General features: G+C 43.7%; 1 protein-coding gene across 6 annotated transcripts in view; it reads right to left on the bottom strand.

Moving 5' to 3' along the window:
- Nucleotides 1–15241, bottom strand: part of ercc6l2 (excision repair cross-complementation group 6-like 2) — a 135620-nt gene that overhangs the window by 25135 nt on the left and 95244 nt on the right. For all 6 annotated transcript variants that reach the window (XM_068030092.1, XM_068030093.1, XM_068030094.1 and 3 more), the window contains 4 exons: nt 10299–10444; nt 10073–10168; nt 8746–8845; nt 2983–3135 (listed from right to left, as the gene is read on the bottom strand). In XM_068030092.1, coding sequence (XP_067886193.1) covers nt 2983–3135; nt 8746–8845; nt 10073–10168; nt 10299–10444 — 495 coding nt within the window. The remainder of the gene's footprint in view (nt 1–2982; nt 3136–8745; nt 8846–10072; nt 10169–10298; nt 10445–15241) is intronic.

The raw sequence follows: 15241 nt of genomic DNA, 5'->3' as shown, positions 1-15241 counted from the left end.
CATCCTGACTTGGAACTATATCGCTGTTCCTTCACTGTCACTGGCTCAAAATCCTGGAACTCCCTTCCTAACAGCACTATGGGTGTACCTACCTCACATGAACTGCAGCCGTTCAACACCACCTTCTCAGGGGCAATTAGGGATGGGCAATAAATGCTGGCCTAACCAGCGACACCAACATCCCATGAATGAATAAAAAAAAAGAATAAAAGTCAATTATAGCCCTCTCAATTGTTACCTGCTGCTTGTATCTTGTACTGATTCTACTTATTTTCACCTGTGGGCAGGAGACAAGTGAAGCACCACCCCCTCCCCCAACCTCAGCATTGTGAGGTCCAGGTGATTACTAATACAAGGCTTAGTTTACAAGCCCTCGATCAACCCGCTGATAGCCAGGAGCGGAATTTCAGGCCTTGGTATTGACAAAATGATCACTCGCACTCGGGTGAGTTGTGGGGAGGGGATTTCAGGACGATCTTGTGTTTGAGAAGGTGGGACAAAGGAGACCTAAACTTACCGTGTTGGGCATGAAGGAGTTTTTGTAAAGACAACTTACATGTTTGGGCCCCTTCTGGCCCCGATCTGCACCCCCTCTGTCTTCACCTGGCAGGAACATCATAATAGACTGCCCACTCAGACCAGCAGTTCAAATTGTAGTCAGTACTCGATGCCATTGAATTCCAATCTACATAGTTAAAAAAGGACCTCGCTGGCTTCAGTCTTTGATGGCTTTTGTCAAGATCAGGTTAGAATTCTAGACAGTGGGACTAGTACAGGGCATTGGCAGGCATGTTAACCAGCCATTTTTAACCGCATGCAAGACTGATGCAGGGTAGGGCTGAAAATCTCCCCTTATGCTTCAACTGAATTTATGTTTTGTAAATTACCCAGGCCAGTCGACAGGTTGTTTAGAGCAGGGGAGGGGTTGGAAGCACTTGGGCAGCCTTTGTTGACAGGGGCACTCCGTGAACACAGATTGCCCAAAGAGGGCCCCCTCTCTCCCGCCCACAGGGAGGCCGCCTGGTTCTATTGGGTGGGCTCTCCATATGGTGTGGCTCCCACCAGCCACTGGTAAAATACCAGCAGTGGCAGCAAATGGCCTTAATTGGCCACTTAAAGGCCTCAACTGCCTCTGGGCGGGAAGGCCGTCCTCAGCCATCCCTGCCCCTGGCAAAATTGAATGGTGTTGGGAAGGCGACCCCCCTCCCCGCTCTTTTATGGGACCCCATGCCTCATTGCCCATCCCTAGAGGGCTGATAAAATTCAGCCCAATCTATGGCCCACTGAAGACCCCCAGCAGCAAAGATTGCACCTCTGCCAACACCCACCACCTTCCCACCCTCAACAACCACTATGCTCCCCTCCAATCTCTTATTCGGGCCTGTCTGACTGGCCTCAGCAAGCCCGCCCCCACTTTTCTGCTCCAGGTCTCCAGTACTGCTCCTGGACCGGGGCCTGCTGCAGTACCAGCAGTGGGCACCTCTGATTGGCTGGCAGCCCTTGGAGGCTGGTTCCCTGTCCATCCTGGCACTGGGTAGTTAACTGTCTGAGTACCATAAAATGTAGCCAGAAGGTCCCAAAATTGCCGAGGCAGGGTTCCCTTCGCCTTTCCAGCCCGCCACCTGCATAAAATTCAGCCCATGGTTGGTGACATTTTGGTGCATGCGGCCAATCTGAGTACACTGGTTGTTTAGCATCTAAAAGATTGGTTAGTCAGGAGCGCACATCTCCTAGTGGTGCCATTGGGTGTGCTGTCTCAACTTCCTTTGGGAAGAGGAGGCTTTGCAAGCATTAATAATCTGTCAGAGTGCAGCATGTTCCCTCTCTGCAGAGGTACATGTTTGGATATCAGCGAGTAGGCACAGCACCTTTTGTGCAGCCTGACCTGCCTGGCATTCTTTCACTGGTCCTCTTATTTTTCCAAACACATGAGATAGGAAATTTCTCCTTGGCAAACTCATTGGTATCAGCTCTGATGAAAGGTCTTTGAAATGCCAACTCCGTTTCTTTCTCCACAGATGCTTCCTGATATGCTGAGTATTTCCAACATTTTCTATTTTTATTTCAGATGTCCAGCATCCACGTTATTTTGCTTTTCCATTGGTATCAGCAATGGCTCTGGGCGTAAAATGTAACTTTCAACAATCTGCATAAAGACTAAAGAGATTCAAAGTTCCAGCAAGAAAAATAAAGGAAATTCGTTAAGAATTAGCTGAAATACTTGAATATTACTGTCTTCTAATACATGGCTTTCCATTTAATCACTGTTACCTTGCAACCCTGGACACCCATATTAGATGGATGTTATTTAAGTCCTGCATTCCTAAATGGTGGGAAATGGACTACGTGCCCACAAATTGACTTTTAAATAAATTGTCCATCTGTTTCAGACAGGCAGATCCACCACTGTTAGTCCAATCTCCCCAAGAATAAGATGAGGGCACAAGGTGAGCAGAGTTTCTGCAATAGTGTGTGTGGAGGGTGGGTGGGGGGTGCCCTTCCAGTTATTTTCCATTATCAGCTGTCTGATATACACTGCCATAGTGGGTGACTGGCAGCATAGAATGCAGGTGGGAGATTTCATATGCAGATATAAATTGCCAGGATTTTGATCACAAACTTCGAGCTTTTGATCATCCATACAAACATTTTCAAATAAGATGTTACACAAAATATATCTTTGTTAATATAAACAGCTGTGGCCAAAATCCTGAAATGCTATGCAAGGAGCACTTTTATGCAATCATTTTTAGTAACATTATGAATAACATGAAATTTGGACTTCTGTGGAAAACCATTACCAGATGTGTGAGTTCACAACACCTGAGTAGCGATACAACGTGATCAGGGGGAGGGGTTGTGTGACTGGGAAGGGGAAGGGGAGTAAGAGAAAGTGAGATAGAGGGAGAGAAAATGATTTGAAAAAACAAAACATAAACTAATTCTAACCACATTCTGCAGGTTTGTTGCAGCGTTCCTCACCTGAATGATATCCCGAGTCAAGCAGGATCCTCCTGTCCGTAAGCCAAAAAGATTCTGGACTCCAAACAACTCCCCGTGGTGCTCCTTTGATCCTTGCACTGCATTGAAGTAGCGTTTTGCGTTTTCACTTGCAACAACAGCACAGTGCAGTTGCTAATGCAATGGAAAGAATATAGTTCACAAACATCAGATTCAACAATGCATCAGCATTTTGTGGCTTTCAGGAAGTACACACTCAGTTTTAAATGATACAAGCAGGAATTCCTTAGGGTACCGAGTTTGTCAGACTCACATAAATAGATGTTGCCATTGTGGTTAAATACTGGTCTGCCTGGATCCATTTAATATTTAGAACATTTTACAATCAATTCAGAATGCTATGAATCTGAATATTATTCATATGCTAATATCACTCCCTTTCAAACATGTCTGACAATTTAATAGAACAAGCATTTTTACATTTTTCTTACTTGATGAGTTTGGTGAAATTTGATGGTTCAGACACAGGAGCTATTCACAATGGCAGGATTCTTGTACCACACAAATTCAGATTTTATTTTTCTTCATATTCCCTCCCCCAAAATACTTATTTATTCCTCCTTGAACACCTTGACTCATGCTGGGATAGAGTCATAGAGTCGTACAGCATAGAAACAGGCCCTTCGGCCCACCGCGTCCATGCTGACCATAATGCCTATCTATACTAATCCCACCTGCCTGCATTAATTCCATATCCCTCTATGCCTTGCTCATTCAAGTACCTGTCCAGATGCCTCTTAAATGTTGCTACTGTTCCTGCCTCCACCACCTCCTCAGGCAGCTCATTCCAGATACCCACTATCCTTTGATCCCCTTTAAACCTCCTCCCTCTCACCTTAAATCTATGCCCTCTAGTTTTAGTCACCCCTACCATGGGAAACAGACTCTGGTTATCTACCCTATCTATGCCTCTCATAATTTTATATACCTCTATCATGTCCCCTCTCAGCCTCCTTCGCTCCAGGGAAAACAGACCCAGCCTATACAATCTCTCTTTATAACTCAAGCCCTCCAAACCAGGCAACATCCTTTGTGAATCTTTTCTGCACCCTCTCTAGCTTAATCACATCTTTCCTGTAGTGCGACGACCAGAACTGCACACAGTACTCCAAATGCGGCCTAACCAACGTCATGTACAACTGTAACATGACGTCCCAACTCTTGTATTCAATGCCTCGGCCGATGAAGGCAAGCATGCCATAGGCCTTCTTCACCACCCTGTCTACCTGTGTTGCCACTTTCAGGGAACTATGTACTTGCACCCCAAGGTCTCTCTGCTCAACAATACTCCCCAGGGCCCTGCCATTCACTGTCTATGTCCTGCCCTGGTTTAACTTCCCAAAATGCATCACTTCACACTTGTCTGTGTTAAATTCCATTTGCCAATCCCTTGCCCACTTTCCCAGTTGATCTATATCCTGTTGTAACCTTAGACAACCTTCTTCACTGTCCACTATACCACCAATTTTGGTGTCATCTGCAAACTTACTAATCATGCCCCTTACAAGTCATTAATATATATGACAAACAACAGAGGGCCCAGCACTGATCCCTGCGGCACACCACTGGTCACCGGCCTCCAATCTGAAAAACAACCCTCCACTATCACCCTCTGCCTCCTATCACCAAGCCAATTTTGTATCCAATTTGCTAGCTCACCCTGGATCCCATCTGTTCGAACCTTCTGGACCAGCCTACCATGCGGGACCTTGTCAAAGGCCTTGCTAAAGTCCATGTAGACAACGTCCATCGCCCTGCCCTCGTCAATCCTCTTGGTCACCTCCTCGAAAAACTCAATCAAATTCGTGAGACATGATTTCCCACGCACAAAGCCATGCTGACCGTCCCTAATCAGACCATGCCTTTCCAGATGCATATAAATCCTGTCTCTCAGAATCCCTTCCAATAACCTTCTCACCACTGATGTAAGGCTCACTAGCCTGTAGTTCCCTGGCTTATCCCTGCTGCCCTTCTTAAATAAAGGCACAACATTAACTATCCTCCAGTCTTCCGGTACCTCACCCGTGGCTACAGGCAACAGCAGTTTTCCAGCACCTTGCCCAAGTGGCTTTTCTTAAAATATCAGACTGCTTATCTGACATTCAGTTCTGGTTGAGCAAAAATTTCCTCCAACTAAATATTGGGAAGACTGAAGCCATTGTTTTTGTCCGCGCTCCAAACTCTGCTCCCTAGCTACCAATTCCATTCCTCTCCTGGCAACGGTTTGCGATTAAGCCAGCCTGTACACAGCCTTGGTGTCACATTTGATCCCAAAATGAGCTTCCGAACTCATATTTGTGCCATCATTAAGACCACCTATTTCCAACTTGATAAAATTGCCCGACTTCGCCCCTGTCTCAGCTCGTCTGCTGCTGAAACCCTCATTCATGCCTTCGTTACCTCTAGATTTGACTCGTACAACGCACTCCTGGCTCGTCTCCCACATTCTACTCTGCGTAAACTTGAGATCATCTAAAACTCTGCTGCCTGTGTCTTAATTCGCACCAAGTTCCGTTCCGCTCGGTGACCTACGCTGGCTCCTGGCCAAGCAACATCTTGATTTAAAATTCACATTCTTGTTTTCATGGCCTCACCCCTCCCTATTTCTAATCTCCTCCAGCACCACAACCCTCTAATTCTGGCCTCTTGTGCATCTCTGATTGTAATCACTCCACCATGGTGGTGGCACCTTCAGTTGTCTAGCCCCCAAGCTCTGGAATTCCCTCCCTAAACCTCTCCACCTCGCTTTCCTCCTTTAAGACGCTCCTTAAAACCTACCTCTTTGACCAAGCTTTTGGTCATCTGACCTAATATTTCCTTTTTTGGCTCGGTGCCATACTTTGTTTTATAATGCTCCTGTAAAGCACCTTGGGATGCTTTATTATGTTAAAGGCGCTATATAAACATAAGTTGTTGCTGTTGTATAGGTGAATGTAGATATTGAGTGTCAGCAGCAGGCTGTTTTGACAAGTGTGGATGATCACCCTATCCTCACTCCCCATTCACACATCCCCAGCCACTCCTAGCAGGAATCACTCGACAGCAGCTCCAGGCCCTTGGCTGCAGCAACCAGCAACTTTGGCTAATTTCACCCTTACAACAACAACAACTTGTATTTATATAGTGCCTTTAACATGCTTCACAGGGGAATTATAAAACAAATTGTGATACCGAGCCACATAAGGAGATTTCAGGAGTTATGGATTGCATGGGAACACCACCACCTGCAAGCTCCCCTCCAAGCCACACACCATCCTGAATTGGAACTATATCGCCGTTCCTTCACTGTCTTTGGGTCAAAATCCTGGAACTCCCTTCCTAACAGCACTGTGGGTGTATCTACCCCACATGGATTGCAGCGGTTCAAGAAGGCAGCTCACCACCACCTTCTGAAGGACAATAAATGTCAGCGATGCCCATATCCCATGAATGAATAAAAAAAGATAGTCAATACTGAGGAGAACTGCAAAAAATTACAGGAGGACATTAATAAACTTGCAGAATGGGCAAATAATTGGCAAATGAAATTCAACACAGATAAATGTGAGCTAGTACATTTTAGTAGGAAGAATAGGGAGGTCACTTATTAATTGGAAGGTGCGAGTCTAGGTGGGTAGGAACAAACGGATCTTGAAGTATATATTCATATGGGTGGGGAAGCAGTTATAGTTCCATGTCGAGGTTAACAATCCATTCAACGGCTTCCGCTGATGCAGTGTGAATGGTTGCGATGCCACCAGGAATGGATCTCTCAGGGCAAGAGTTCAATATGTGAGGGATGGTCTGACTTGGAAAGCCACAGTCACAATCTGAGCTGGTCCTCACGTTCCACTTGTGGAGCAAGTGGTCACATCTTCCCTGGCCTGTCCTCAAACGGTTGAGGGTTGTCCAGATTTTCCGTGGGAACTTGAAACCTGGGACTTCACCCCTCAGGTCAGTTACCAGGTTGTGGTTGATAATGTTAGCAGTCAACCACAAAGGTGGGGCTGTCATCAGTTTGTAGAGTGTGGAGTGTGTTCCAGTAGGGGCTACGAGATTTCAGGTGCTGTAATAATGGGAGTGTTTCGTTAGTTGTCAGCTGGTTGTGTTGCTTGAGGAGAATGTTTTCTCTGTGGACATCAGAAGGTTCAATGTGTGCTAGCACAGGAAGCCACTTTAGCTGTGTTGGTCTCAACGTTCCAGAAATAATCTTCATGATTTCCCAGAAGTGGATATCTACCATGTTTGTGTGGCGGCTCCTGAGCCAGGTTGAGCAGCAGTACTCTGCTGTTGAGTACACCAGGGCAAGTGAAGCAGTGCATAGTGTGTTGGCTCTGCTGTCCCAGGTGGTACCCACCAGTTTCCTTATGAGATTCACAAAGTACAAATACACAAATAATTAAAAGGTGTGCCACAGGTTAGCAAGGTCATAAAAAAGCAAAGCAAGCAGTAGGCTTTATTTCTAGAGGGAAAGAATTGAAAAGTAGGGAAGTTATCCTACATGCTAAACCTGTATCAAACCTTGGCTAGACCACACTTAAGAGTAATGCGTACAGTTCTGGTCATCATATTATCAAAAGGATATAAAGGCACTGGATAGATTGCAGAGAAGATTTACAAGGGTGATACCAGAAATGAGTGGGTACACATATCAGGAAAGGATGAACAGGCTGTGTCTCTTTTCTTCTGAAAAAAGGCTGAAGGGTAACCTATTACAGGACTTTAAAATTAAGAAAGCTTTTGGTGGAGTGGATAGAGAGAGAATGTTTTCACTTGTGGGAAGAGCAAAACTTGAGTCTATCAATTTAAGATAGTCACCAAGAAATCCAATAGGGAATTCAGAAGAAACTTCTTTACCCAAAGACTGGTGAGAATATGGAGCTCGCTACCACAGGTAGTGGTTGAATTGAATAGTAATGATGCAGTTAAGGGGAAGCTAGACAAGCATATGAGAGAGAAGGGATCAGAGGGTTATGACAATAGATTTAGGCGAAGAAAGATAGCAGAAGGCTCTAGTGGAGCATAAACGACAGCATGGACTGTTTGGGTCGAATGGCCTGTTTCTGCACTGTATACCCTATGTAATCCTATGTCATGGAGCTGGAGTAGATTACAGAGATAGGGAGAGGCTCAGTAGGATATCTCTCCCAAGTCACTCAACCCTGTTGGTAGCCAGGGATGCTGACAGCTTCTGCTTCTGGGAGCAATTCATCTCTAAGTGGGTCCTGTAGTCTTCAAAAGCAACAGTGCCATCTTGTTTGCTAGAGAGCACTGTTACTGAATACAGAGTTGCCATCAGCAGCAGTGCTGTTAAGTGCAGCATCAGACTGGTGTCATGTTGTCCTTTCACAAATTAACAGAAGCATGAATATTAATTGCACAATACAGTACTTAGCAAGTTAAATTCATGTTATAAGTCCTTTTTGTCAATCACTTTTGTATAAAGAAAAGCTATTTATAATACCATAGCATTGTTAGGGAAAAAAGCAAAATATTCAGTATGAAGATGGTATTGCTAAAAAGAATACAATAATATTGAAAAACTTTCCCTTATCACAACAAATCCAACAGGGAGGATTCGCTTTTTCAGGATTATCAGGGATCATTTTGGTACATTTTTATATCGTTACAACATCTGAGGGATAAGTATACCCACCTGGTTTACAATATAAAAAAGCCTGCTTAGAAAAGCCTCAAAAAGAATGAATTATTATTGTGAAATATTGAGCACCATTAATTTCTCACCTGCTTATAAAGCTGGCGCAGATACATGATTTCCTCAACTGTACCCAATGAAATTAGTCGGAACACTTTAACATCTCTGCATTGACCAATGCGATATGCTCTGCAGAGGTGGGAGAAATTATTTGTTGAACTTAGAACAGAAGCATGTTCTTGCCACTGGTAACCAGTCAGGAATAGACAGATATAGGTTAACAAGGCAGTAAATGAGTTTCACATATTTTTTATAACAGTGAATATTACCAATACAAATGTTGTTGACAATATCCAATTGATCAAAGTTGGAGGCAAAGTGAATCTGCAAATTGTGAAAATGACCTGATTGAAAAAAATACATGCTGGAAACTGAAATAAAATACAAAAAGCACAGGGCCTTATTTACATCTCACCAGCTGCTGCCTACCTGAATCGGGCAGAAAAGGAAGCTGTTGGACTACCAGGAGGTGAAAATCGGGTGGCTTGGAGGCTCGGGTAAATAGTAGAGGGGGGATCAGCAGGGTCTCATGGGTTGGAAAGGGGTCGAGATGGGGCAGCAGAGGCTCTTCCTTTTGCAGACCAGATTTTACTGAGCCAGGCAGCATGATGAGTGCCCTTCTTAGTTGCCAGTTAATAGGGTCCCGATTTGTATGTATTAATGCGGCTTCTGCCTGATCCAGGATAAAGGACCTAATTTAGGTAGCAGCAGGCAGCAATCAAGCGGCAGGTTTACTGAGGTAATTTTAACTAGGCGGCTGCACAGTTCCAGCCAGGAATGGTGGATTAAAACTGCTCCCTATGAAATTTGTTTTCAATCTACGATTCCTGCACCCTAGGAGGTCCATAAGGGGATCTCAGGGAGACACCGAGATCATGAGATTTCTGAATTTATTGCATTTATTAAATTACTAACACATTACTTATGTACAATAAAACACATTTTCTGTACCAATAACACTGATTTGCTTTGAACAGCTCATGCTGTATTTCGAACGTGAAGGGTTCATTTGAGCATGTCAGTATTTCCGGAGGGGGGTGGGGTCAGTGGCGGTGCAGGTCCTCACACAGAAGAATTTACAAACCATTGGCCTAAGGCAACATAATTTGCAAACTCTGAGATCATAACTTTTGGTTATAAAATTGCCAAGGCCCCATGGTTGGTTGTTGCTACTGACTGGAATAAGTCAGCTTGTCCAAACAGGAGGGGGAACGAGACAAGGACTTGTCATCGTGGCGACAGTTATGTGGCCACTAGTAGCTGGCAGAATGCAAGCTTCAGGAGGTCTGGGAGCAGCATGCCCCTTAGGAAAATATAGGTGGACCCAAAAAAGGAACAAATAATTTTATCACATACCTGTCAATAGCTTGCAGATCATTAGCTGGATTCCATGTTGGATCAAACATCACAACAATACTTGCCCCAACAAAATTTAGTCCTAAGCCACCAGCACTGTGATGAAACAAAACCAGATATAAAAAAGAAACGACAAGAAGATATAACAGCATTGATCTTCTGTGGACACAGTAATATACTTTTCCAAGAAAAATAACTGAAATCATTGCATTTCTACACATCTTACATTGTGGACACCAAGCAAATGTTGATGTCTTGTGTGCTGTTGAATTCCTTCACTATCTTGACCCTGTCCTCCGTTTTCGTTTTCCCATCAAGTCGTCGGTAATCCAACCCAGTTGCCATGCAGTATCTCTCCAGCACATCCAAAAGCTGATGGAGTACAAACATTTTACACAAACATAAAGCAAGCTCAGTCAATTCTGCATATTGCCTACTTCCTGCTCAGGCAGTGAAGTATCTCTTCAATGCCTTACTTTAAACTCGGTACAGAATTAAATTCTTTATTTCAACCATCTTGAATTTACTGCGTCACAATGTGTTTTTGGTTGTGATGGTGTAGGTTTTTGTATTTTTCCCCCATATTGGGCTGGATTTTGCGCTGGAGGCAGGGCTCCCGGCACCAGGCCGAAAAGGCGGGGAAACCCCGCCTCTGCCTTTTTGCGCCCCCCCACTACCCCGACCAGAGTGATCCTCTGGTCTTTTTAAATCAAAGTTTCAGGAGGTGGGATCCCCAACCCTTTAAAGATGGGTATCCCACATCCATGAGCTGCCAGCCAATCAGAGGGCTAGCAGCTTATTGGCAGCGCCACCGGGAGCGGTGGCCACTGGCGGTACTGCAGAGGCATCAGACCCAGACCCAGCACTGGAACCCTGGACAAGAGATATGGGAAGCAGGGTTGCCAGGGCCAGTCTGGAAGGCCCTGGCAAGGGGGGGGCAGAGGGGTGGTCTTGCAGTCCAGGGGGAGAAGTGTCCCGGGGGGGATGAATTGGTTCATGGTGGGGGTCCTCCATGGGTCACAAATTTCACATGAAGGAAGGACATCTCTCCAAACCCGCAGGGAGGGCAACCCCCCCGCATGGCGGAAACCCCCCTTGTCGCTGGTAAGATGCCAGTGGTGGCGGGAAGAGGCCCTTAATTGGCCATTAATGGGCTATTTCAGGGCCTCAATTGGCCTCTGGGTAGGAAGGCCATCGTTAGCTTATCCTGCCCCTGGGAAGATCACTTGGCGACGGGCCCTCCGCCTCGCCATCCATCACGATACTCTGTGCCCCCACTGTCTCCGATCCTGCCTCATGGCGCCACACAAAATGCAGCCCATTGAATCAAGTTTGTCTTTACAATCACCGGTAAACACCCATTCTCCTGCCTTTAGCTTCACTCTGGAAAGTAAGTGGCTTGACTTCACTTGTTCCTCTAGTGGCAGTGACCGATTTTCTTCATTAATTTTGCATTTGCTAAAAGATTTGTGAGCTTTTCTGCCCCAGGTCTGATGGAAAAGCAAACCAGGGTGAGTGGCAGTAGGTTCATTTCGTGCCGCTTCAGCTGAGTAAAATTTAGAGTAGATATTAGAGAAAAACCATCTATACTCAAGGGGTAGGTTTACCATCATTCATTAAAAATCACTGCGAGATGAAATATGTTTTCTTGCTTTATAATTACATCAACTGTTTTGTTAAAAATTAGCAACCAGGAAAAGATATATTAGTAAGGGTGAAAAATGTTTGCAATAATCTACTATACAAGATAGAAGCACAAAATGGGGATTATTCAAAACACAATTGGATACCATGACTGGTGAGTTAATGTACTTAAGGGATGAGATTTAATTGGTTGAATGACCCTTTAGAGTCATAGAGTCATAGAGTTATACAGCACAGAAACAGGCCCTTCGGACCATCGTGTCTGTGCTGGCCATCAAGCACCTATCTACTCTAATCCCATTTTCCAGCACATGGCCTGTAGCCTTGTATGCTATGGCGTTTCAAGTGCTCATCTAAATACTTCTTAAATGCTGTCAGGGTTCCTGCATCTACCACCCTTTCAGGCAGTGTGTTCCAGATTCCAACCACCCTCTGGGTGAAATTTTCTTCCCTCAAATCCTCTCTAAACCTCCTGCCCCTTACTTTAAATCTAAGCCCCCTGGTTATTGATCCCTCCGCCAACAGAAAAAGTTTCTTCCTATCTATCCTATCAATGCCCCTCACAAATTTGTATACCTCAATCATGTCCCCCCTCAGCCTTCTCTGCTCTAAGTAAAACAACCCTAGCCTATCCAGTCTCTCTTCATAGCTAAAATGCTCCAGCCCAGGCAACATCCTGGTGAATCTCCTCTGCACTCTCTCAAGTGCAATCATATCCTTCCTATAGTGCGGTGACCAGAACTGCACACAGTACTCCAGCTGTGGCCTAACTAGCGTTTTATACAGCTCCATCATAACTTTCCTGCTCTTATATTCTATGACTCGGCTAATAAAGGCAAGTATCCCATGTGCCTCCCTAACCACCTTATCTACCTGTGCTGCTGCCTTTAGTAATCTATGGACAAGTACACCAAGGTCCCTCTGACCTTCTGTACTTCCTAGGGTCCTACCATCCATTGTATATTCCCTTGCCTTGTTAGTCCTCCCAAAATGCATCACCTGACACTTCTCAGGATTAAATTCCATTTGACACTGCTCCGTCCATCTCACCAGCCCATCTATATCGTCCTGTAATCTAAGGCTTTCCTCATCACTATTTATGACACCACCAATTTTCGTGACATCTGCGAACTTACTGATCATACATTTTATATTCACGTCTAAATCATTAATGTACACTACAAACAGCAAGGGTCCCAGCACCGATCCCTGCGGTACACCACTGGTCACAGGCTTCCACTTGCAAAAACAACCCTCGACCATCACCCTCTGATTCCTGCCACTAAGCAAATTTTGGATCCAATTTGCCAAATTGCCCTGGATTCCATGGGCTCTTACCTTCTTAACCAATCTCCCATGCAGGATCTTATCAAAAGCCTGACTGAAGTCCATGTAGACTACATTAACTGCCTTACCCTCATCTACACATCCAGTCACCTCCTCGAAAATTCAATCAAGTTTGTTAGACATGATCTCCCCTGACAAAGCCATGCTGACTATCCCTGATTTCTCCACCTCTTATTTCACTGTTTTTTATATGCAGCCAAATGGCTGTTTTAACATGGATTGGACGACTGTAACAATCTCTCACTGATGTTCATGGATGGAGGTTTAACGTTATAAAAGAAATCACATTTAATAGTCTGGATTATGCACGAAAACATTATTCAGTAGAAAAAAAGAAATACATGTAATAAAGACAGTTACTCTTGAATATGCTGCATATGTAAAAACCACAAACTAGAAAATAATAGACTCAGACATGTCATAAAGTTTATATTTTCTTCTTGATATGAGGTATTTGTAAAACATCATCACACATCCCTGGAATAAAAATGGGACAACTTCACCCACCTGGGGAGGATTCAATCTATTGCTATTTTTTGTTGTTGCAAACCATTTGATACCAGTAATGGGAATAGTCAAAATGGGTAACTTTTAACTGAAGAAATGGAGTTACAGAGAATTCAGCAAATCTTAAAATAAAAATTGCAACCACAAAGTTAAAAGAATAAGCACAAAACTTTCCGGAGCTGAAACCCTTATGATGAATATAATATCAGCTCTTAAAGCTTGCCACAACCAAGCAAATTACTTTGCAAAGCTTGCATTTTACTTAATCCACATTGGGGCATAGACTGATTTGGAAAATGGTCAATGGGGAGTATGTTTCCCTTCAAACCAGGATCATTTTGCAAGGACCAGTTGTCAAGTTGTAACTGGAGATACAAAGACTGAGAATTAATGAAAGGGAAGGGGTTTGATAGTGTGGATGTGGAGAAACTGTTTCCACTTGTGGGTGAGTCCAGAACAAGGGGGCATAAATACAAGTTATGTACTAGCTGATCAAATAAAAAATTAGGAGAAATTTCTTTGCACAAAGAGTGGTGAGAATGTGGAACCCGCTGCCACATGGAGTGGTTGAAGCATATAGCTTTGATGCATTAAGAGGCGGTTTGAAACAAACATGCGAGGGAAGGGAATAGAGGAATATATGGTCAGGATGGGATGAGGTGATTAGAGTGGGGGGGATGGAGGAGGAGTTGTGTGGTGGACAAGCACCAGCATTGACCAGTTGGGCCAAATAGCCTGTTTCTATGCTGTTGTTGATTATCTGTATCAGATGCACATAAAACCCCTACATAAGACAGGATTTTAACCTGCAGACTGAATGTTTGTTGGCTATGAAATGCAATAAAAATATAGATATTGGAAGCCTCTCTGCCGATGTAATATCTGAAGTTGCTGAAATAAATACTCATAAGTATAAGCTATCTCTTTAAAAACATTACTTTTGAGAAGTGCAACAGAGATTTTTTTTAAATGATTCAAAGAAATGATTGGATGGCCACATGCCTAAAATAATTTCATACTAATAACACAAACAGCCAGTTATTGTGGATAATTTTCAGTTCTCCCCCTCAATGCTTTCCCTCATGAACACCAATTCTTGCCAGCAATTCTCCAATTTTAATATAGTTTGTTCCCTAAATATAACTATTTTATAAGCAAAATTACGTTCTCACAACACTGGAAAGGAAAGGTAATTTTGATTAACCAAATTTGATGCAATATACAGCATTTACATTTTATGGATTCTCAGGCAAGAATTCATTGGCAAGTACAAAAAGTGGAAATTGCATTATTTTGCTGAATAGTTTTTACCATAGAGATAAAGCCCAATTTAATTTACATTAAAACTATCATTTCTATATGATTCAACATCCCAAATCAGATTTAAGAATTTTTCCCTTTAATCTGTCACTAAAGCCATACTTACAATGGCAATTATGGATTTCACCAGAAAATCCAACCTCAAAATCCCAAGTTAATTCTTCAATCTATGTCTGCCAAGTTGTTCCCAGCTTCAGTGCTACTTCTAAGACCGGATTCACAGTAGGGAAATTTGTAGGTACTGCTGCATAAATCACCACCTAGTTCAGACTTGCATCTGCATGACTTCATTTACTTTGAACTGAAGAATTAAATCGCAAAATGCCCCGCACCTTCTTTATAAAATATAAA

This window comes from Heterodontus francisci, chromosome 4, assembly GCF_036365525.1.
Source record: "Heterodontus francisci isolate sHetFra1 chromosome 4, sHetFra1.hap1, whole genome shotgun sequence".
NCBI classification, from domain to species: domain Eukaryota; kingdom Metazoa; phylum Chordata; class Chondrichthyes; order Heterodontiformes; family Heterodontidae; genus Heterodontus; species Heterodontus francisci.
The sequence above is the reverse complement of the archived record's forward strand: the minus strand, read 5'-3'. Positions and strand labels throughout refer to the sequence as shown.